This window comes from Phacochoerus africanus, chromosome 16, assembly GCF_016906955.1.
Source record: "Phacochoerus africanus isolate WHEZ1 chromosome 16, ROS_Pafr_v1, whole genome shotgun sequence".
NCBI classification, from domain to species: Eukaryota; Metazoa; Chordata; class Mammalia; order Artiodactyla; family Suidae; genus Phacochoerus; species Phacochoerus africanus.
Window position 1 is genome coordinate 17,562,131 of NC_062559.1, and position 25,452 is coordinate 17,587,582.

General features: G+C 34.7%; 1 protein-coding gene across 4 annotated transcripts in view; it reads right to left on the reverse strand.

Annotated features, from left to right (window-relative positions):
* MKLN1 (muskelin 1) overlaps nucleotides 1–25,452 on the reverse strand; it is a 165,711-nt gene that overhangs the window by 85,632 nt on the left and 54,627 nt on the right. For 2 of the 4 annotated variants that reach the window (XM_047763694.1, XM_047763693.1), the window contains exons 3-6: nucleotides 23,694–23,836; nucleotides 22,318–22,406; nucleotides 12,680–12,789; nucleotides 8,641–8,833 (exon numbers count right to left, since the gene is read on the reverse strand). In XM_047763694.1, coding sequence (XP_047619650.1) covers nucleotides 8,641–8,833; nucleotides 12,680–12,789; nucleotides 22,318–22,406; nucleotides 23,694–23,836 — 535 coding nt within the window. Of the gene's footprint in view, nucleotides 1–8,640; nucleotides 8,837–12,679; nucleotides 12,790–17,770; nucleotides 17,961–22,317; nucleotides 22,407–23,693; nucleotides 23,837–25,452 lie in introns of those variants that run through there. The other 2 variants (XM_047763695.1, XM_047763696.1) reach the window with 2 other exon arrangements.

Genomic DNA, 25,452 nt, shown 5'->3' on the forward strand with positions numbered 1-25,452 from the left:
GATTTTAAAACAATAATTCTACATAATAGCTAACTGAAGAGGAGAGAGAAAAAAGTAAAAGAGAGGACTATAAAAAGATGAGTAAAAAACCAAAGGCAATAAGGAAGGTGTAGACTTGAAAAATACAAAGCAAAAATAGAGAAAATCAGAAATGTAAGACATTTCATTTTTTAATAGTAACTAATTGCCATATTACCTAAGTCTCCCATACTAATCAGTTACATGACTTTTGATAAGTAAGTTCCTTATCTGTAAAAGTGGTGTTTAAGAGTTGGATAGAGCCTGAGGTTCCTTCCAAATTCTGGCATACTAGGATCCCACCACTGTTAGAACCAATATATTTACTCGAACTGTGTGTGTCTGGCTGATTCCACCTTATGTTCATCTTAGAAAAGTCTCCATCTCCTCTTTCCCCTTAAGTCTTCTGTGACTATTCTGAAAGAGAAATCACAATCCACTGGGGGAAATTCTTTTAAGAGCTCCTAAGGCAGTGATCACAGGAACAATTATAATTAGATAACGGACCCCATTCCTGATCTTTAAAGTCATTCTGAACACTGCAGGTAAAATTAAGTTCTCTAATTGTTTCTTTAACCAATCCTTCTATCCCCACTCTTTAGCTAACCTGAAAAGCTTACAAATGCACTATCCATCAAGACCTTCACAGTTTCTCTTCTGTCAAACACAACTGTCCTATGAAAATAGTCAGGAATTTTCAAAGTTAAAAAAGCAAAGTCTCAAACATTACATAATTTTTGTAAAATCATCTTGTAAATACACACACACATACAAATGAAAAAGTATGCAACCCAGACACACATCAAAAAGTTAAGTGATTTTCTTTAGTTGGCAAAATTAGATTGATTTTGATTTTTTTCTTTATACTTATATTATCCCAATTCTTTTGCATCAAGCACTATTGTTACCAGAGGAAGGGCCACAAAACTAGATATGTGGAACTCTTTTCTAAACCTTGGAAGAACTTTGTAACATATTGATATTATCAGTATAAATCATTTTCACACACTTTGTTACCCCTGAAATGTCTCTTCTTCACACCTCACTAGACACATTCGTGAATAACCAGTACTTTGTGCATTGACATTAGCTTGTTTTAACAAGGACAAAGAGAGCTAAATGTGCACAAAAGACTTATAATCAGGCATACAGAAGAAATTACTTACAAAATTTAAAATATTAAGTGCTCCAAATTTAAAATATTAGTAATTACGTTGACTTTAGATAAAATTAATCTTCTCTTAAGTAATGATAATTAATATCATAACATCAGAGAAGCTCAGTAAATGCTTAGAATGGAAAAAAAGGGCAGGGTGTAGAGGGACTTTCCTAGCCACATGACTGACAATTCCTCCAAGTCATCTTAATGTTACCAAATTCCTTATTCTAAAACAAACTGTTCATAAAACTCCTACTTCCAATAAAGCATATTCCTAGTATATGATGGCACTCTGACAAATCACCATCTTGCAGAGTAGTCAAGCAAACACTAAAAAAAAGAAAAAAAAATTGGGGAACTTTTTAATTTCCCTCCCTCTGTCTCAAGTAAATTCCTTTTCTCTTCACTAGTCTAAAGGACAGACAATTCTCTTTGATATCTCTTACTTTTCCTTGGAGACTATAAGAAAACCTGAAGAAAATTATTTAGATATAGTATCACCAAATCTGGCAGGGACTATTTTAAAAAAATTACCAGAGAGAGAAGAGTTGACTTTTATTGCATACCCACTGTGTACAAGACACCACAAAGAGTTGACTTTTACTGCATACCCACTGTGTGCAAGACATCACATTAACTCATTTATTCCTTAAAATAAATGTAAGCAATGGCCATTATTAATTATTGCAAATATTAAAAAATCAAGGTTCAGAGAAATTAATAACATGCCCAAAGACTCTAAACCAGTTTCAAAGTCCAAAATATTCTCAACTCTTCATAGATTTCACGTAAATGTAAACATCGATATAACTAACAAATAGTTTTTTAATTACAATCTAAGATAAACACTATAATGAAAGACATGGCAAATTTTACCTATTCAAAAAAGGCAAGACTCTGGGAAACAAAAAACACCATACCAGATGATTCTGCTGCAATATTAAATATGTCCATTATAATAAAAGAGGGATACAACTAAAATTGTTGAAACATATAATTTAAATTTAAAGGTAAAAATGTAATTCCGCTCTTAAATAAAAACCTACTGGCTCCTGTGGCTTTTTAATGTATTGTTTCTTCTCTGGAAAGTTTACTTTTTTTTTGTCTTTTGTCTTTTTTTTGTTGTTGTTGTTGTTGCTATTTCTTGGGCCGCTCCCGCGGCATATGGAGGGTCCCAGGCTAGGGGTTGAATCGGAGCTGTAGCCACCGGCCTACGCCAGAGCCACAGCAACGCGGGATCCGAGCCGCGTCTGCAACCTACACCACAGCTCATGGCAACGCCGGATCCTTAACCCACCGAGCAAGGGCAGGGACCGAACCCACAACCTCATGATTCCTAGTCGGATTCGTTAACCACTGCACCACGACGGGAACTCCCTGGAAAGTTTACTTTTTAATGTATTGTTTCTTCTCTGGAAAATTGGTTTGCCACTATTCCAGATCACTTCCTCACTAGAAGTATTCCTGTTGGTTGGAAGTTGTTCCAGACAAGACATGGCTAGTTTGAAAAGCTAGCTTTTCTACCAAAAACCAAACCAAAACAAAATACCTCTTTTAGAGATATCACGGTTTACCATAAGTCACGAAAGTTAGAAACGCAAATGCCAGCCCTCTCACATCTCTCTATTGTTCAACTCTATTTAACTGACTTCTTGATATTCTATCATTTTATAACATTAGGCCATCTAATCACACCAAACAAAAAAGGACTTAAAAAAAAAAAACTATGTGGCACGTTATAGAGAAACATGATAGATTACCCTCATTTAATCAATTATAATACATATTATTGCCTCTCAGGGAAAATGAGTTATCAACAAACAATCCAGATTAGATCTGGAGTAGGTTATATTTAGCATCCATTTTCAATGAAATAACACGCTTAAGAATCTTCGTCCATGCCGTCAAAAAGAAAAGGAGTAATATGTTAATTAATATAATGTTTTCTAATATAATGTTTTATTGGTAAACAGTAAGTTATTTCAAACCCATAAGAGATATGCCAAGGAAACTTTATGAACAAGTTAAATTTTTCAAAATCAGTCATAAGCTTGAATCCTTGAGGTGGCCTATAAAAATGCTACAAACATTAAAGCTGGATAAAGATTCTTTCAAAATAAATGCTTTCAGTCCATGTATTCAAGGATTTTCTTTCATGGAGTTCCTGTCGTGGCACAGTGGAAATGAATCCAACCGAGAACTATGAGGTTGTGGGTTCAATCCCTGACCTCGCTCAATGGGTTAAGGATCCAGTGTTGCTATGACCTGTGGTGTAGGTCGCAGACGTGGGGCTCGGGTCTGGCGTTGCTGTAGCTGTGGCCGGCAGCTGTAGCTCTGATTCCACTCCTAGCCTGGGAACCTCCATATGCCTTGGGTGCGGCCTTTAAAAACAAAGCAAAAAGAATTTTTTTTCTTTCAAGATCTAAAAAGAAATGAAAAGGTGACACCTCTGCATCCCAAATGATCTCCCCATGTTCCCTCAAAACTGAAAAATAAGTTGAAGGAAATTTATATCCTTATATGCATATATAGGAAAATAACGAAGTCTGAAAATAAGCTAAGCACCCACCTCAAAAGTTATTATAAAAAGCATATTAATCTTAAAGAGAGAAAGAAGACAACATCAAACATAGAGCAAAAAACTCTACCAACCAACCAAACGACTCTGAATAGTCCAATAAAGTTTAAAGACGTTGAACTGGTAAGGGAAAAATAATCCGCCAAGCAAATCCCAAGCACAGATAGCTCAATGGTTAACTTGACCAAGTATTTAAGAAAGAGATTAATTCAAATCTCACATTTATTTAGAAAAAAGGAAGAAAAGCTTAACTCCTTAACCCCTTAAATGAAATTTGCCTAATAATTATTCAAACCTGAAAAGGAAGGTACAAGAAAGAAAAATTACATGGCCACTCTTACTAACAAAAATAGTTGGAAGAATCCTAACAAAACACTAGTCTGCCTAAACCCAAAATATGCCAAAAAATATATAGAAAAGTATACATGAGGTTTAACATTAGAAAATCAAATATTATGATTTTACATATGAGTAGGAAAATCACAAAAGGTAGAGAAAAACTGGCAAAGTTCAATATCCACTTAGGACATAAACTCAGAGCAATCCTGGAATCTGATATAGAATCTCCAAAAACCCCAGATTAAAAATATATTTAACAATGAAAGGGATCGAAGGGCCAGGGATTGAATCCACGTGCTTACGGATACTAGTCGGGTTTGCTACTGCTGAGCCACAACAGGAACTTCAAGGCAATATTGATGTAGCTATTGATACACAACATATCTTGTGAACAGATGATGTAAATTTAAAATATCGACACAGTACATACTGTAAATGTATTTTCTCTACCTTAATGACTTTCCTAACAACATTTTCTTTACCCTAGATTACTTTATTGTCAGAATACAGTCTGTAATATGTATTACAAATATGTGTTAATTGACCATGTTATTGGTAAGGCTTCCAGGCAACAGCAGGCTATTAGCAGTTAAGTTTTGGGTGAGTCAAAAGTTGTATGTGGATTTTCAACTGCGCAAAGGGGTGGGGCAGGTGGTGAGGGAGGGAGAGTTGCTGCCGCTAATACCCACTTTGTTCAAGGGTCCAAAAATGAAAACTATACAGCAAAATTTGTGAGATATAACTAAATCGGTGCTTAAGGGTATATTCTTAATACCAAATGCCTACATTAGAAAAGAAGAACCTCAAATTAATGGCCTCAACTTTCATAATAAGAAACCAATAAAAAAAAAGAACAAATTAAAACCAACATATGCAGTAAAAGGAAATAATAAAGACAGAAATCAATGAAATAGAGAGTAAAGACAAGAGGAAAAAATGAAACCAACAGCACTTTCTTAAAACTGATAGCTCTCTAGGCAGAATACCAATAAATGACAGATAAAAACTACCAATATCAAGAATATGGGAGTTCCCGTCTTGGTGCAGTGGTTAACGAATCCGACTAGGAACCATGAGGTTGCGGGTTCGGTCCCTGCCCTTGCTCAGTGGGTTAACGATCCGGCGTTGCCGTGAGCTGTGGTGTAGGTTGCAGATGCGGCTTGGATCCCGCGTTGCTGTGACTCTGGCGTAGGCCAGTGGCTATGGCTCCGATTCGACCCCTAGCCTGGGAACCTCCATATGCCTCGGGAGTGGCCCAAAGAAATAGCAAAAAGACAAAAAAAAAAAAAAGAATATGATATCACATAAAGGACAATGGGATATAAACAACTTTATGCCAATAAATTCACCAATTTAAATCAAATGGGCATATTCCTCAAAAGACACAAGGAACCAATGTTTATTCAAGAAGAAATACAAAATATAAATAGCCCAATATCTATTAATACTGAATTTGTAGTTAAAAAACTTGTCATAAAGGAAACTCCAACAAGATTTGAGATCTAAAAAATATTCTAAGAAGGAAACAGGCCTATCATGTAATTAACAACTATTGCATGAACCAAGGAATGGGAAGGGAGAAATAAAGGGTAGGGATTAGGGGTAAGTAGAGAAAAAAGAAAGAAGGAGGGCAAGACGGAAGAAAGGAGGGAGGGAGATAAAGACCTCAAGTTAAACTTTAAACTTTATTCTCCCCCTTTATCTTACAAAAGCAAAATTTATTTCATTAGCACATAAGATAAATACTGCAAAAGAAGGTTTTAAGTATTTCCTGTTCCTGGGTGATTACTTTTTCCCATCATCACCTGGATTCCACCTTTTTTTCCTGGCATTGTCAGAGAGAAAAGTAGCAATGATTCGTGAAGGAATCACCTCTAATGAAATTAAATGTAAATGAGCGATGTTTCTAGACAAAAAGGAGTGTATTAGAGAAATGAATATAGTCAACATGTTCTTAAAATATAGACCATTTCTGAACCACTACATGTGGTTTTTGTTTTCTCCACTATAAGAAACCTGAAAAATGCTTTTGATTCCCCAGACTTTCCGATTTACCAGGAAAGGAACTTCTTGCCCTTCTTTGCTATGTTTTTTATGAAGCAGGAGCCAAAAAACTCTGCAGTGTTTACTTCCTTATTTGTCCAACAAATCATTATCAGTGAAGTCAACAGCAAACTGAACAACCTTGGAAGGAATGTTTATTAACTAAACACTGTTCCAAGCCAACGAAGAGTACAAAAAATATGACTTGGCAAATGGTTACTACCAATTTCCCTAAACTTAGTTCCTTTCTAAAGTCAAAAGGGTAAATTAAGTATTTACAGTAGCAGAGTTGCACATGACTTTAACAGCTTCTCTTAAGTGAGTATATTGCTAAAGAGACAGTTTCAAAACATGTTTTAGACTAATAATTATATAAAATTGCTGGTGGGTTTTCTTGTTTGCTTTGCCTAAAAATATTAAAACAAGACAAAAATATTTAAAACAAAACAAAAACCCCATAAAATTACTTGTGCCATCTACTGTAAGGTTAAAAAAATACAGAATTCATTCTCAGAAATGGCATATATATGTATACATATATACTTTAGCGCCATTTTGATGGTTTGGTAAGAGAATAATTATTATATATGCTCTATAATATATTCCAAAGTACATTCTATTCCAAACATGGTAATAATTTATTTGCAAGTATCATTATCAATAAGCAGTAACAATATACAAGGCTGAGAGGCAGGTTTGTTATCATAACACAATGGAGCTAGAAGCAATTCATTCTAAGTTAATTTTAAATTTATATACTCAAAGAAGGCAGTACTGGTTCTGTTTTCTCCAGATGTAAGATAGTCAACCAATATCTGATAAATGAGTACCTACTAATAATGAATGACAGTGATAAGATTAAAATATACGAAAGGAAAGCACTGAGAAAGTCTATTATTCTTTATTTCTTTCTATAAAACGAACAGAACTTCTATATGCCTTTGTATCATTCCACAAGGTTCATATTGAGCATTAAGCTGTTTTCACTTATAATGCTGACTCCAAACGAGTAGGTCTTCTCCTTACACCAAACATTTCTCCAACTCTCTGACACCAACTGGGTGTCCAACAATTCAGTTCAATTTGATTCTGATACCATCTACAAGGAGTTAGTGTCAGACTTCACAAATTAAAGGGCTCAGTCCCACAAGACTACACCCACTTCAGATGCCAATCACAAGTCCCAAGTCACTGGTATTTCTGACTTATCAGCTATAATCTGGGGGGCTCCCACAACCCCCCTCAGGATTGATAATTTGCTAGAGTAATCAGAGAATTCAGGAAAGCACTTTACTTACTATCATTGGTTTAGTACAAATGATACAATTCAGGAACAGCCAAGTGGAAGAAAAGTGTAGAGGAAGGGGTGTGTGGGTGTGTGTGCCTGTGCACGCGCATATATACGCCTCTTTCCAAACATTCCACCCTCCCCAGATTCTCCATGTGTTCACCAAACTAGAAACTCTCCGAACCTTACTATAGGGCTTTTTTGGAGGTTGCAAGATTGATTAAAACTTTGCTTATAGGTGACTGAACACCATCTGTGACCCCTCCCATCTTCTCAGAGGTGAAAGTTCCATTCCTCTAATCACACGGTTTGGTTTTTCTGGAGATCTGAAACTAGCTAGGGACCCCAGCCACCCAAAAATATATGCACACAAAAGATATACTCTTATCACCCTGCAAATCCCAAGAGTTTTAGGAGCTGTGTGCTAGGAAGGAGAGAAAGACCAAATATTTATTTTTATTATACCATAAGCACCTATTCTGTCCTTTGTTACCATGGAAGTATAGATTTTTTAAAAGGATGTCATTCTATACAGCAACAAGAGAGTTCCTTATTTGAAATAACATAACATACCAGACCTTAAATATTCAATTGGCGTCATCCTCCAAAATAATTACCTTGGGAGATACTATGTTCTAGCATTCACATTCTTTCAAAGCAAGATTACAGGCCCCCAAGAAAAATCAGCAATTATGTAGCATCCATATCACACAGACCATGTTTCCAATACAAATATCCTCATTCATTATTAACTATAAAATAATAAAAATTTTTGGTTTATCCAGGCACTCCCTACCCTCAAATCACACTGTTTTTTAAAAAATGACAATTTGCTGTCAACAAAAATATGTAAAGGAGTAGGTTACTGATACTGAAGGAAACATGAAAAGCCTTTTTCTAACATGGTTCAGTGCTAGTCAATGTGAGCATTCTAAGTGCATGGTTTCCCAGGATGATAACTTAGATTTGAGTTTAAATATGTTTCGTTCTTGTTTTTCAAGTCTCATTACATTACAGACCTGTCTTACTAAAAGTAGTCCCTATTTCAAGGAGCTAACATCTTTACAAAGTGAAAGGGGGAGGGAAGAAAGAAACGAGCTAATAAGAACTGGCATAAACTGTACTCTTCGTAAAAAAAAAAAAAAAAAACCTGTTTCTTGCATATATTTAAAATCACCTTAATAACCAATTTAAGTTTACATGTTCACAACATACCATTTACAGCTTTTTCAATCAATTCTTCACAAGCATCAAAATCACCCTTCAATACCAATTTATCATGCAGATCTGTTAACATGGGATGTTCCAGTGCAATCTTGGTTTTCTTTTGCAGTGATTCAAAGGCCTCTGTATAGTTATGTTGTCTAAAGTGTTTTAGGCAAAGGCGAATGGCTTCCTGTTCGCGGTACTACTGGAACACAAGAAAAGATAAGATAAGAAGAGATTTGGTTATTATGGTAGGAAATAATAAGTGACAATCATTAATGTAAAATGAGCATTTACTAAGCATTAACTAAGTATACTAAGCATAAATAAGCATCATTCTAATTAATAATTCATTAGTATCGCTATTATCTTCACTATTAAATGGCAAAACTTGAAGCTCAGTCAATTATGATAATTTGCCAAAGGTCACAAAGTATGCAGCAGAAAGATATTAAGGTGACAAAGATACACATGCATGCAGAGATACACATATACACACACAAATACACACAGGTGTATATTTCATGAAGATAAAAAATATTAAAAGACGGAACTAGGCTTAATTCTACAGCCTGAATCTTTAAGAAAAGAACCAGAAAAACTATTTGTCAAAGCTTACTTAAAAAACTTGGAGTCTCCGCTGTGGCTTAGCAGCTAGTGAAACCAACTAGCATCCACAAGGATGTGGGTTCAATCCCTGGCCTCACTCAGTGGGTTAAAGATCTGGCACTGTGGTGTAGGTCGCAGACTCGGCTTGGATCCTGCATTTGCTCTGGCTATGGCTGTGGTGTTGGCCAGCAGCTACAGTGCTGATTGGACCCCTAGCCTGGGAACCTCCATATGCCACAGATGCGACCCTAAAAAGACCAAAAAAAAAAAGGTAATTTCCAAGAATTTTACTACTCAGATAATAATGTTGGTACTGAGAAAATAGAAACCGTTAAATAATATACATAAATATCTATGCTATTTTGTTCTTGGTTCTTAGTAATAAGTCAAATAATAATACAAATATATTATCAAATAGTCATATATTTCAAATTCAGACAGGTTTTATGATTCAAAACCATTGGAGATGATTTAAGTTTTATAATTTTTTATTCTTTTTCTTTTGTCTTTTGCCTTTTTAGGGCCGCACCCACGGCAGGTGGAGGTTCCCAGGCTAGGGGTCTAATTGGAGCTGTAGCAGCCAGAGCAATGCAGAATCTGAGCCACGTCTGTGACCCACACCACAGGTCACGGCAACACCAGATCCTTAACCCACTGAGCGAGGCCAGGGATTGAACCTGCAACCTTATGGTTCCTAGTCAGATTCCTATCTGCTGCGCCATGATGGGAGCTCCTATAATTTTTTTTTTTTTTTAAACCTGGGCTACCTCACCTACTACACAGCTATAAAGTAAAAATGTTAGATAACTACAACCCAAAAAAGACATATATTCAATTTACTAAATCTCTCCCAAAAGAATGAATGCCAAAAAACAAGCTCAATGAAGAATTTTTAAAAAAATAACTTCAAGGAGTTCCTGACGTGGCGCAGGGAAAACAAATCCAACCAGGAATCATGAGGTTGCGGATCGATCCGTGGCCTTGCCCAGTGGGTTAAGGATCCAGCGTTGCCGTGAACTGTGGTGTATGTAGGTTGCAGACGTGGCTTGCATCTGGCATTGCTGTGACTGTGGTGTAGGCTGGGAGCTGTAGCTCCAATTTGACCTCTAGCCTGGGAACCTCCATATGCCGCGGGTGTGGCCCTAAAAAAAAAAAAAAAATTACTTCAAGAATTTCTAAAAAATTAACCTTAAGATTTCCACAAATTTCCTAAATAAAAATTAATAAAAGAAACCGATGATACAGAAGCAACACATAATAACCAAACAAGAATATAATTTACCCGTATTTTTCTCTACTATGGGTAGGAAAATATACAGGACTTAAGCACTAATCAGTTTATAGTTGGATGATTTTTTTTTTATTAATAAAAGGTCAAGGAAACACTTTTCCTTAAACACTAGAGGTTAACCAAGATTTTTCTTATCAAATAACAAAAGAATGATTCTATATCCAAACTAACTTCACATTAATCGTTTCTTAAGCTTGGTCTCTAAATAAAGATTTATTACAACTATTTAGAACAATATTAAACAGTAATATCTTTTTATCATGTTGATTTCAGGAGTATGAATAACATCCATATTTTACATTTTCTATCAGTCTGTACACAAATTTTTTTTTAATGGCCGAACCTGTGGCATATGGAAGTTCCCAGGCCAAGCACTGACCCCGCACCTCGAGCGCCTGCAACTGGATTCTTAACCCACTGCACCACAGCAGGAATTCCCAGGCCATAAACAGATACAAATAGGAGAGAATTTATAAAATAATAGAATTTTAGTGCTTCAAAAAAAGGACTGAAATTCAAAGAGGGTGAAGATTTAATTTCTAGAGGTTCACAATAAATATAGAGAACTTGACAAGTGAATAACTGAATAATTTTAAGTTCTCAAATATAATCTGTCTACAATGTTGGGAAAAAGAGGTGAAATTTGCAACTTCCTATGGTATCAAGAGATTTCTACAGTAAACACATGTACACATCAGAGGCTAAAGAGAAAATTTTTTTTCCCAGTACCAGAAAAGCTCAATCATTATTTCTGTAAAAGAATCAATAGAATTGGGAAGATTTTTAAGTATAAGCTAAGCATTTATTATGTGCATAACACTATAAAGGTGATTTTTAATGCTTAAAATATATACTCTCTACCTTGAAAGACTATAGTATTACAGCTAACGCAAGAATATATAAAAGATATAGAAAATACTAAAAGTCAGCATCTATTCTAAATTGAATATAACCAAATGTCAAAAAATTATTCATCAAAAAGTTCTTTAATTAAGCTTAGCAGGAAAGAGCTGAAATACTATATTAAAAAATCTTAGAACTATATGTGCTTAAACCTTAAAAAACCTGTATTTGCTTCCTAATCTCCTGAGATCAGTTTCCCCTAACTGCAAATAAAGATATCAAGAAATACTGATTAAACTAAAGCTTTATCATTCCCTTCACAAGAAAAAGAGCTCCCCCAAACAAAACAGAGCCAAAAGAGTCAGATACACATCAGAAAAAAGATGGAGCATAAAAGGCATTCAAAAAACCAAAACACCCATTTCTCAATTATTTATTCATTTATTTATTTAATTTTATTTTTATGGCCACACCTGCAGCATATGGAAGTTCCCAGGCTAGGGGTCGAATCAGAGCTCCAGCTGCAGGCCTACACCACAGCCATGGCAATACCAGAGCAACTGGGGCCTATGCCACAGCTTACAGCAACACTAAATCCTTAACCCACTGAGCAAGGCTAGGATCGAACTCACATCCTCAGGGAGAAAATGCTGGGTCCTTAACCCACCAAGTCATGACCAGAACTCCTATTTCTCAATAATTTAAAATCACATTTTTCAGGCTGCATCTACTATATAAAATGACCTATGAATAAAATTGTTAAATATCATTTTTATACTCCTTATAAGAATAGTCATAATATTCATAGAAACTATTTCAAATTCTAGGGCCTTAAAAGGAAAAGCAAATATTCCTATTTTACTCAACACAAACACAGTGGAGGAATGTGTAACTGAGAATGAAAACTACCCCACCAAAAATCATATTTAAATATTTCTGTCAATATAGGTTACAAACAAAATTCAGGGTCAGATGGGCATCATACTATAAGAGCAGACTCTACTGCTAGACTGCCCGAGTTTACATGTTGCCCTGAGTACTTTATAATTGTGTGGCTTTAGGCTCTGTGCTTCATCATCATCTGTAAAATACAGATGATAATTGTACCATTTCATAGAGTGGCAATGAGTAAATAAGTTGTTAAAATCTTAGAAGCTGGTAAAATGTATATGCTTAATACATGTTGATTAATCTTTATAATTATTATTACTAGTCTCAATATTCTCAATGAAGATAAGAGATTGACACAATTCTCTAGTTTAGGCATATGAAACATGAAATCAGGATTTTAAAATACAGTCCTACCTTGCTGTACCAGTTGAGACAGGGTTGTACTACATCAGGATCATCAATGCCACTAAGTTCAACATACCAGATGCTAAAGTTAAAGCTGGGTCCCCACGATAAGAGTGGAACTTTGAGGGGAAAAAAAAGAAAGAAAGAAAAGAAAATTAACATAGTTCAAATAAAACTTTAGCAAAGTAAAATCACTGTTCAAACCTACCAGGATTCATTCAACAGACTTCCTGAATACTTTCTATATGTCCAGCACTGTACTATTATGTGCTCCAGCCACAGCAGCAATAAGAAAGATATGATCCATGCCATCATGAGGTTACTTTAATAATAAAAACACTGAAGATAAATTCAAACTGGTCATTTATCTATCCCCACCAAAAGAGTAAGGCTAGATGATTTAGCAGGCAAATTTTACCAAATGCATAAGAAACAAATAATTACTATATAATTTAAACAGAGAGCTGGAAAGTCAATTACTTATCAAAGTAACATAACCCTGAAAACAAAACCAAAAGAAAACAAATTTAAGGACAATCTAGGCTATGAGTGTATACTCAAAATTTAAAATCATTTTTTTAAAAAAGGTTGCAAAAAGGAAGTTCCCTTATGTGTTACAGGTTAAGGATCTGGCACTGCCACAGCTGTGGTGCAGGCTGCAACTGTGGTGCAGGTTCAATCCCTGGCCCAGGAACATCCACATGCCAAAGCTGCAGCAAAAACAAAAACAAAAAAGGTTGCAGAAAAGTTCTACCAGGTTTTCACTGTAGCCAAACAGTTCATTCTAGGCATGGAGAGTTGGTTCAAGAGGAGCAATGTTAATGTAATTCACCATATTAACAAAGTAAAAGAAAAACATACGTGATTACCTCAATACATGCTAAGAGCAAACTAATGAATCCACTTTAACAACAAACTCTTAATATATAAGAAACAGAAGGCAAAAGAAAACTTTGTTATCTAGACCTTTTTTAAAAGTATCAAAAACCTCAAGAGAAAACCTAATGAAGAAACAATAAGTATTTCCACTCAAGTCAAAACAAGACAAAGAAGCCCAACATCTCTACTATTCAACACTATATGGGAGATCTCACCCAAGGGTAAAAAATGCAAATTAAGAATATTATCACTTGAAGACGATATAGCTTATCTACCTAAAAAATTCAAGCAATTTAAATGAAAAACACGTAAAGTTTATATGTAAGGTAACACATGAAAATGAACACTCCCTATACCTAAGAAAACTGGAAAATATGAAAAAAATCTCCTATAGCAAAAAAAGCTTAAAATATCTCAGAATAAACTTTAAAATATGCAAGATATACTTAAGAAAACATAAAATTTTACTTAAGAACTGAATAAATGAAAAGATATAATACGTTCCTAGATGGGAAAACTCAATGTTGTAATAAACATGTTAATTCCCCTCAAATTAATTATAAATGGAATGCAATCTTAAAGCCTAGAGGTATATATCCAATTTTTTTTTCTTGACATATAACCGGACAAGCTGACCTGAAAAAAAAAATCAGTAACACAAAATATCTAAAATAATATAAATAAGAAGAAAATAAACATGCTAAAAAGAAAAAGTAATTATAAGCTTGCTATTAGTGAAGGAAAAGGATATCAAATCACTGAAGAGAATATCCAAATATCTCAAGGACCCAGAGGAATGTAAAGCAGGATGAAGATAACATTTCCCATCAGTAATGACGGGTCAGAGAAGAGGTTTTTAACCTGCAATCCATGGGCTCCTGGGGATCCCCACAACCCTTTCAAGAGGTCCCATGTGGTCAAAACTATTTTTCATAATAAAACTAGGACTTGGCAGCCTTTTTTTTTTTTTTTTAAACGGTACTGACATTGGCACTTATGGTACAAAGTCAATGGTGAATAAAACTGTTGCCATCTTGGCAGTGCCACAAAAAGGAGTAGCATGAAAGTGTTCCACTATTCCTTAACATAGCATGAACTGAACTGGAGTCCTCACCATCACACAGCTGCACTTAAAAAACAAAAAGACAGTTCATTTAAGAATGTCTCTGCGGATGCATAAAAATTAATTTTAATAAATCCCTATTGTTTAACTATACATCTTATTACTATTCCACGTGACACAATGGAAAGCACACATAAAGCACTTTTGCTGCAGAGCAAAAAGCATGATGGCTGTCTCAAGGAAAAAATCCTGTATTAGACATCCGAATTATGAGCTGAAACAGCCATTGAAACATCCCCATAAGATACCACTTTTTCTTAAAAGAAAAACTGACAATCTATGATGTTCTAGATTTGGGTATTTGTTAGATATTTACCTGTCATTTCAAGGGTAACAAATGACAGTATTTATCGCTAAGAATAAAATTCAAGCTTTCGAGGAAAAGTCAGAATTTTGGAAAATTGGTATCCACCATTGTGAGTTTATCTACTCCCCAGTACTTTTCTGGTTGGCAGTAATATAAAAAGTATGATTTTTAAAAATATACAATGAAATATTTCAACACTTGAAAGATCTGCATAACTCAGTGAATCATATTTTCTAAATGACCAATGAATGATGCTACAAAAACATGCATAGATGAAAGACTGATTCAAAGCACAAAGCAGGCCAACCAATTTTAATATAACACTGACATGGTTCAGACTAAGCAATGCAACTACCTTTAAGAAACTAATACTTACCAAGTTTTAAGTATCAAAACAATATCCACAACATCTGATATCAGCTCTACTGATTTCCATGTCCACTGCTCTTTTCTAGCATATCGGACTCAATGAAGAGCTAAGGATGTATTAGCTTTCCTATTTTGTTATCTAAAGGAAACCATGTGAGTAAAGACAGAAGCAGCAAAAACCAGTCACCAGGATATATGCAGGACTCCTGGGATGTTTAGTATGGCCTTCAGTTTATATGTGCAAACAATGTTAAGTTACAAAAAGTTTTATGCCAAAGAATATTAAATTATTATCACTGTTTTGGTGTTCATTTCTTCATGTAGCAGTACCATTTTAAAAGTGTATCTACTACATCACGGCAATAACCATTGAGTAGTATTAAAGTCAGATCTTAAACCCAAGGTCCCAAGAACACAGACTATATGTAACTAGACATATAATGTTATTTAGAGATCTGAAATTCATTCTCAAGTTCCAGGTCCAAGTTCAATAAAATTAGGAGGAAATAAAGTCTTCGTATTGTATCTGTTCAAGTCAGTAATACATTCGTTTATTAAAATTCTTCTAAGCAATTGTAGGAGGGAGGCTAATTAGGAAGTTATCTCGCAAATTGTATTTTAGATGAAGAGTATATTTAATTTTTAATATACTGAAGGCATATATACAGAATGAGGAGAATGATGTACACCTATTTCAAATTTTACCAATATTTTTTTTGGTGGCATTAACAACACTAATATTGCATATTAGACATACTCCGCATTATATGTCAGAAATCTAAATGTGAATTGGAGCTCCAAACACACTGTCTTTGCTCCCACCTCATATAAATAGATAGACAGATTAGAAACTCCCAATACACCATTCCAAGGCCAAGTTTGTATCCTAGGATTCAACTACCAGTTTTTCCCATGGGATAATAAGATAAAGATATGAGAAGGATCAGTGCCTCTCATGCTTTTTCACAAAAGGGCATGCATAGAAAAAGATAAGATATTTAGTACACGAACGTACTAGGCTGTAGGCTTCTGTGATTCTAGAATGGGAGGGGCAGTCAACATCTCAACACAATGAAGCACTGTGTGGAACATATGTACAACGTGTTCTGGCAGTATCACTTGGGAAACTTGTCAGGATGGCTAAACGGCTCTTAGAAGATACCAGTAATTTTAAGATCAGGTTCTGGAAGATCTTAAAAATTCAAGATTAATCACTCTAAAATGGCACATCTATTCTACTAAAGATTAATAGGATAAATACAAAAAGCACAGTAACTGGCACATTTGCTTTAAGTGCTTGCTCAATAAATACTAGTTATCATTAGCAGCTATTATTACTCTATTAATTTTCCTCTTAATAGTATACTTTTAAAATGTCATCTTTCAGAGTTCCCTTTGTGGCTCAGTGGTTAATGAACTCAACTAGGATCCATAAAGATGTGGGCTCGATCCCTACCCTTGCTCAGTGGGTTGAGTACCCAGTGTTGCCATGAGCTGTGGTATAGGTTGTAGATGTGGCTCAGATCTCATGTGGCTGTGGCTGTGGTGTAGGTCAGCAGCTACAGCTCTGATTCAACCCCTCGCCTGGGAACTTTCATACGCTGTGGGTGCAGTCCTAAAATAAAATAAAACATCACCTTTCCACACACTCTCATGAAGGGCCACTATTAGGGCACCTCCCCCGTCTAGTCCCCACCCCAAGACATGGTATTCATCACAGACTTTTATTTATTAATTTACTTATTTGCTTCTTAGGGCGGCACCCGCAACATGTGGAGGTTCCCAGGCTAGGGGCCCAACTGGAGCTATGGCTGCCAGCCTACACCACAGCCACAGCAACACCAGATCTAAGCTGCGACTGCAACCTATACCACAGCTTACAGCAAGGCCAGATCCTTAACCCACTGATCGAGGCCAGGGATCAAACCCTCAACCTCATGGTTACTAGTTGGATTCATTTCTGCTGTACCATGAAAGGAACTCCTTATCCTAGACTTTTAATACTTCTGAGGATTCAGAATGCAAACTGAATCCAGCCAAAGCTAAAGCTTGTCTGTGAAGCTCCCACATCCATCCAGGCTACAAGAATCCAAAAAATGCACAGAAATCCAAATCATCCCAACTACCAAAAACCAGGACTCCTTCAGAATCCTTCCAAGACTCAGTACTTCCTTCTGCCTTCATATCACCTTGCTTATTTCCTGATACAACTGTTATCTTGGCTATGAATCAAGACATAAATCTTTCCAGTCATCTGTAACCAATTATCTGGATCCCATTCCACTTTGCTTTCAGTCATCTGACCTAATCTCCCACGGAGGAGGTTTTCCCTTTCAAACCTTTCACTTGCTCTCTTGAATCTGGTCTTCCAACTAACAACTCTTCTTCTTTACCAAATTTTTCTTCTACTCACAGGCCTTACCTGAAACCAAGCTTCTTCCTAAGGCCAACTCTCAACTTCCACACTAAGTCCTATCAAAGACTTCACTGCAGCATGGGATCTTTGGCTTTTTTTGTGTGGTGAACCCCTTTTGGCTGTTCAGTGAATCCTGTGACCAACATTCCTCAGATTTAAATGCAAAAAGGAAAATACAGAGGATTACAGAGTAAGCGGATTATATTGAAATACAGCAATAAAATAATAAAATTACGACATAGAAATGTGTGCTTTTTATTACCACATTTGATAACAAGATCTAGTGGCAGGTCTAATAATTATCTAATCTCAAAGTCATGATAATATTTGCAACAGTATAATGTGATGGGAAAAATTTGTAACTTCTATCTGTGACAAGTCACAGGTATTACAAATACTGTGAGTTACTACTGCCTATATTCATAATTAAAGGAAAGGCTAAATACATTTGTTAAAGGTTAGAGAACGAAGATATAACTTCTCCATCAAATTCACTTTATGATTAAAGCCACTGATTAATCTCTGTAAACTACTATGCCATAAACTCAAAAAGTATATATATAATGTCTCTAGTGAGGCAAGCAATTTGCTTGGCGCTTCTGAAATTTGAGGAAAGAGAAGACAGCTGCTATCCCCTAGGATTTCACAATCTACCTGGGGAAACAAAACTTACATATATCACATTAGTAATAGAACTCAACACCTGTAAAAAGACAGACTTAAGTTTGTATCCCATCTCTACCTTCTACTACCTGTAAGGTCTTGGCCCAGTCATTTAATCTACCTCTAAACTTCAGTTTCCTCATCTGTAAAGCGAGTGTAGTAATACTAATACCCATTTCACAGAGTGTTAGACAGATGCTTCATAATCAATATTTATTATAAGGAATACAAACACATACTAAATGCTATGCTTCTGATCAATCACTTACTAGCTATGTGGTCTGCGAAACATAATTTGACTTCTACTCTCATTCCTCAACCAAAAAAAGGAAAAACTGTTATCTCCCAGTATAAGATTCAAATGAGATACCACATGTGAAAGCACCTACAACTCAAAAACAGTAAAAATCTAAGAACCTCTAAATAATGACTGCTGAAATAACATGGCAGTTAAAATTATATTTGTGCATGTACTTTTTTTCTATAGGACTTAAAATACCGCATGTAAGAAGGCATGTCATCAAGAGCTTTACGGGAGTTCCCACTATAGCACAGTGTGTTAAGAATCTGACCGCAGTGGCTCAGGTCACTGCAGAGGTGCAGGTTCAATCCCTGGTCTGGCACAGTGGGTTAAAAGATGTGGTGTTGTGGGCAGTGTAGGTTGCAGTTGCATCTTGGATTCAACCCCTAGCCTGGGAACTTCCATATGCCACAGGTGCAACCATGAAAAAAAAAAAAGAAAAAAAGTTTTATGAATAAGGATATAAAAAAGAGACATTCAAAACAAAATTATTTCCTTCGTACATATGATCTTAAATTAAAATTTAAAAGACTACCATTCATCTACAAACTACAAAAGAACTCAAGAAAATGTCCATTACAGCTACTTAACTTATTATTAGATGGAGAAGGTAATATCATACTCATTTTATACAAAAGATAACTAAGAAAGGTAAGCAAAATTTACCTAAAGTCAGTTCAGCTATGCTGATTATCCAGAACAGATCTTAAAACCTAAGCCCTGACATGCAGCAGAAATAAGAGCTTATTTTCCTTGTTAATTTGCAAACAAACTTAAATTCGGTCTAAGTCAAATTTAATGAAAAAGCTATATTCATTATAAATGCAAATTATCATGTCCAGATGTCAGTGCATGATATGGAGATTATGTGCCATTGAATTAAGCCTTGCTTCTGTTCCCTTCCATTACTGTGAATGATTGAAGGCTGAGGTTGAGTATATTTAGAAATTGTGTTAAGAATAAACTTATTTTTAAAAATAAAGCAAGAGCTTTCAAACATGTAATTGTAGGATAGAAACTTAAAGTATTCAAATACAGTTTTTCTTTTAAGAAGAATTCCAACAATTTATCCCAACCAGGTAAACAAATACCTGCGCTGAATCACACCACCAAAAGAAAGCTACACATCACTGAAGTGTTTATTTGAAACGATTAAAAAAAAAATCAAACTAAAAAAAACTAACCTAATATAGGCTTTTAGTTTCACATTTTCCTCATATTATTAAAAAAAAAAAAACTTCTCAAGAGAATGTTGGGAAAACGTTAGAAAGCAAAAACATTGCAGACCATTATTAATCTTTTTTAACAGAAAAGTAAGAAATATGAAGTTATGTAATATTAAAATTCTAAATATCAAATGAGTTAATAAGTTCTTTAATTATTTGAAAAGCTCTAATTAACATTTTGCTTGAATACCATAAAACTAGCCCACCAGAGTCACATAAAAAATGTCATCATGCCCTACAATTAGAAGGCTGATAGAAAGGGCTGGAAAGGGGTCCAATTTCTTGTTTTCAGGCAGCTGAATGTCTAACTGATCCATAAGAGACCTCTGTTCTGTTATAAATTTTTAAGGGAAGAAAATATTCAACTTCCCTCAACAGACTTTTATTCATACTTATTCTAATGAATAATACTAGAGGATTAAGAATTATAGAAGCAGTAGTAATAGATATTTTCCTTCAAAGAAAACTTAATGACTATAGGAAATGTGCCCCAAAAGGTGCAAATGAAAAAGAACTGAAAAAGAGAAAGGAGAGAGAGAACATTTCCTTTTGTATGACTAAGCAATTATAGGTATGGAATAAGTACTTTAAAGCTGTAAAATCTAAATTTACTATATGAAAACATAAGATATTTTCACTGTACATTTGAAATATAAGATTATATATTAAAACTGTTTAACCTATGCAAGTCTGTAAGAAATGGGTGGTCTGCATAGTGAGGAAAGAATTACTCATTAGCACGAAAGAAGAAACCACCAAGAGTTTAAATTAAAAATTTGCTTTTTCTCATAGGTAAATTCTTTGCTTCTTCTCATAAGTAAGTAAATAACCACAAGTTTTTACTTACAATTACTTATTATAAGAACAGAAACTAGGAGCTCCTGTTGTGGCGCAGCGGATATGAATCTGACTAGGAACCATGAGGCTGTGGGATCAATCCCTGGCCTCGCTTTGGTGGGTTGGGGATCTGGCATTGCCGTGAGCTGTGGTGTAGGCCGACAGCTGTAGTCCAATTCGACCCCTAGCCTGGGAACCTCCATATGCCATGGATGCAACCCTAAAAAGCAAAAAAAAAAAAAAAAAAGAAAGAAACTATATTTATAAAAGAAAGTAACACACCGAACAGCCCAATGATTCTAAAAGTAGTTTTCCCTTTATAAGTAGCCTTTATTAAGACCTCAGATACTCTTTCTGTCTAACGGAACTGATTAAATGAAATAAACAGGCCGACTCTTGACAGACTGGCAAACAATGACTATGGAACTGTTCATTCTAAAAGAGGAATTTTTCTCCCGAATAAAAGCACTGGATTCTGGCTTTTATTATCATTCTTTAAGGGTTCTGATTTACTTTAATCCCAATTTTAACATAATATTTTCAAAAGTTTGAAATGTAGTTGGAAATTCAAAGACATAAGCCCTCAACTTTCCCAACTTTTAAATAGCACATTTTAAAGGAAAACAAAATAACTCTAAAAATACTAGTTATGAGGGAGCATTACAAATACTTTAAGCTAAAATACTTGCTAAATAAACACATGCTTCAGGTAGTATTTTTCAAATATTCTTCGCAACTTATTAGTTTTATGTGTTTGACCAATGTTTTCACACACAAAAAGAAATACAAAAGTGAATAGAAAATAACCATAATATACTGCCTTAAGGAACTCATTAGCATTTGGTATTACAACGATACAACTTTAGAACAACTGATACCCTCCATTAAATAATCAAGGAAACCATTTTATCTCGCAAAATCTAAGAAACTTTGAAATCAGAAAGTATTTAAAAAAAGTTCCATTTGCAATAACTGTCATTTAGTTACAGATTTATAAAGTAGGGATCAGCTAAGCTGTAAACATTTTGGGCTTTGTGGTTTCTTGCAGTTACTCAACTTTCTCATTATAGTCCAAGAGCAGACACAGACATTATGTGAAAAACCAGTATGGCACTGTTCCCATAAATTTTTATTTGAAAAAACAGGGAACCTGAAGGATTTGGCCCACAGGCTGTCACTTGGTGACTGATAGCATAAAGAATTTATTTCTGGAGTTCCCGTCATGGCGCAGTGGTTAACGAATCCTACTAGGAACCATGAGGTTGCGGGTTCGATCTCTGCCCTTGCTCAGTGGGTTAAGGATCCGGCGTTGCCGTGAGCTGTGGTGTAGGTCGCAGACGCGGCTCGGATCCCGCGTTGCTGTGGCTCTGGCATAGGCTGGCGTCAACAGCTCCGATTCAACCCCTAGCCTGGGAACCTCCATGTGCCGCGGGAGCGGCCCAACCAATGGCAAAAGACAAAAAAAAAAAAAAAAAAAGAAAAAAAGAAAAGAATTTACTTCTATTCCAAAATGCTAAAAACCTTACCTATTTTAATGAATCGACAAGGAAACATCTGTTCATCAATTTTATGCTTCAAGGTAAATGTTTCTTTGTTATAATCATTCTTTAAGCCACTGTGAAAAAAAATAAGGTTATCAAATCTGATTCTATAGCTTAGTAAATACACTAAAATAGAAATTAATATCATAATCAGATTTTAAGGTTCATCTAATACTCAAAATATATGACAAAGAAGATGTAAAGTAGTAGCCAAACATGAGAATATAGGACAAAACCTGTACATTCATATCAATTGCATTATAACTGTATTCTCTTAATTACAAGAGGGCTAATGAAAAATGTTCAGTGTTAATTAAAGAATGCAATTATAGTACATGAACATGTGACAAGACTTAGTGTCCTTAACATATAACTGATTATAAAATATTCAAGCAGTAAGAAGAAAATTAAAAAACAATTCACACTCATACCTTACAACTGAAACATAGCCAAATATTATAATTTGTCAAAGAATTATTTAACTCTGACTGAAATGCCAATGTTCCTCTTATAGCCCAACAAATTTTTAAAAACCTTACTCTGCTGATTTAATAGCATACACTTTACCCTCTATAAAAATAAACCAATATCACCTCTCTACTTAAACAAATAGGAATAACTCAAGTATTTATAGGAAAGTCACTTATCTCCAGGCTGCGTTATATTCTAAAATACTTTCATAATTAAATCAAATGCAGTCTAGATGAAATGCTTAAAGTATTGTGCTAATGGGACACACTCTATCACAAATATGTCCTAAAACTGCATGGCTTTATTTGTCCACTCCATTGTCTACCCCATTTTTCATCATGTAGAGGGCAAATTAACATTTTAATTCCTGGTGGTCTATGTTGTCAAAACACAAATTTACTGAGCTCCTTCCAACCAGTCAACACTGTACTAGGTGTGCAATCACATATTTTCACTCTCTTTAGTCTCCAATTTATACTAAACTCCCAGAATATTACTTCTGGATTAGGACAATCAATCTTAACGTTTTGGATAGATTCTATACTTTTATAGCAAAGATTAAAGCAAAGATTTTGATTATTGCTGAAAAGTATTTCTGAAGTCATTAATAGTTCAAAAATATGCTTGAAAATAAATAAGTAGAAAAATAACCCCCAATTTTATTCGTTCTTCTTTGGTAACAATATTAACTAGTATCTGGTAGAAAAGAAAAAACAAAAGCCAACTCAAGTCACGACATTAAAATAACGCACTAGAAATAAAATAGTAGAAATACTCTTTTCTCCTTTGCAAGAAAAATCAAACCATGCAGATTTAGCTACAAAGAGAATAAACTAGGAACTCCAGCTTGTTCAGAAGACAACTTTTTCCTCCCCATAACCATAACCCACCTGGACAATAGCTCTGTCATGTTTTCTTCATTCATTCCACCAAAGACTTTAAATTTCTTCAAATTGCAGACATGAGTTTTCTCATATTTTCCAAATGTGATATTCTGTACTATAGCAGGTCTTTCAAGCTTCAGAATCAAGTACTACAAAAAGGAACAACCAAATTATATCCTCCTCCATTTAAAACAAATGATTCGACAACTTTAAGGACTAGTAAGATAACTTCTGATCAGGGAGCGGCATTCAGTAAAAGCCGTAACAGACTATGAATAACCAAATAAGACAAAATTAGAATGCAAAAGTAGCAATTACATATTCTCATCAATTACACTTCAATAACAAATTCAATGTTTAAAATCAGTGATAAAATTCTAAATTTAGAAAAAAATGAAGATTTACTAATCACCCCTGCCAGTTTTTTAAAAAAATACAGACCTACTATAGATATGCTGAGATATGTTACTCAAGTTTTCCTATTACACACAGCATAAAATGGCATCAGTTAATTAGAGAATGCATTTTACATTATGCAGTCTGTTTTCAATTATAAAAATTAAGAAGGAAACTACCACTTATCAAATACATGAGGAAAAAGAATATTTAGAAAACAACTCAGGAAGTTAGTTCTCCTATAGTTCAGTGCAGTGGGTTGAGGATCTGGAGTTGTCACTGCAGTGGCCTGGGTCACTGCTGTGGCAGGGATTCAATCCCTGGCCCAGATTCCATGGGCATGACCAGAAAAAAATAAAATAAAAGAAAGAAAACAACTCAAATGTTATGTTGGAGCAGCTTCATGCTTCAATAATAATGAGTAATACTTCTGATAAAGGGGAATAGAGTGAAGTTGGTGTTCCTACTTTGTACCATAGACACAAGTTAACTCAAAATGTATCAACAGTGAGTCAAAATTACTCCTTTACCATCAAATATAAGATGTAAAGGGGAAAGCTAAAATTATAAAACTCTTTTAGATGTAAACAGGGATATATCTCCATGACCCTGGAGTTGGCAATGGATTCTTAGATATGATTCAATACACATTAAGAATTTTTTAGGTTTATATAATGTTTACACTCTTAAGAATACAGCTTATATTAGGGAAGAGGCCATACAGCAAGGCAAAGGAGTATTCACATTTCTTTCTCTTTCTTATTAACTCCCTCTTCCTCTCATCCTTTTCTCCTTTCTCTCTTTGGTCCTTCTTTAAAGTCTCAGTCCAGAAGTCAGTTTTCCCTGACAACTGGCTAGTTAGGCACAGCATTGTAATTAGTAAAAATAGGTCTTTATACAATGTCTTGTACACTATCCATCACTCCATATATGACACTTCTAAATACAACAGAAAGCATTTGCTTGTCTATGTAAAATTATATTAATAACCAAATAAGATTTTTGTTACTTACAATTAAATTAGTAAAATGTAAACTCTCTAATCTGAAAGTAAAACAATGACCTGACAAATACATTTTAGGTAAAAATTTTAATGTTTAACCACATTATTGATACATTTTATAACTTCCGTTTTTCAAAATCTTGGGTACCAATGCTGAGTAGTGTAATTATTAAGCAATGTTATCCCATAATTAAATAAGTTTCCATCACTTTTAATTTGGATATATAACTGCTATAGATTAAGTAATAGAAACTGTAAGAAAAATTTGTTAAGAATGAACTATTTTAAGAACTATTTTAGAACCTCCATTATCAACCTTTAACTTTCATATATATGGATATTAACAGACAGTTTTAAAATAACACT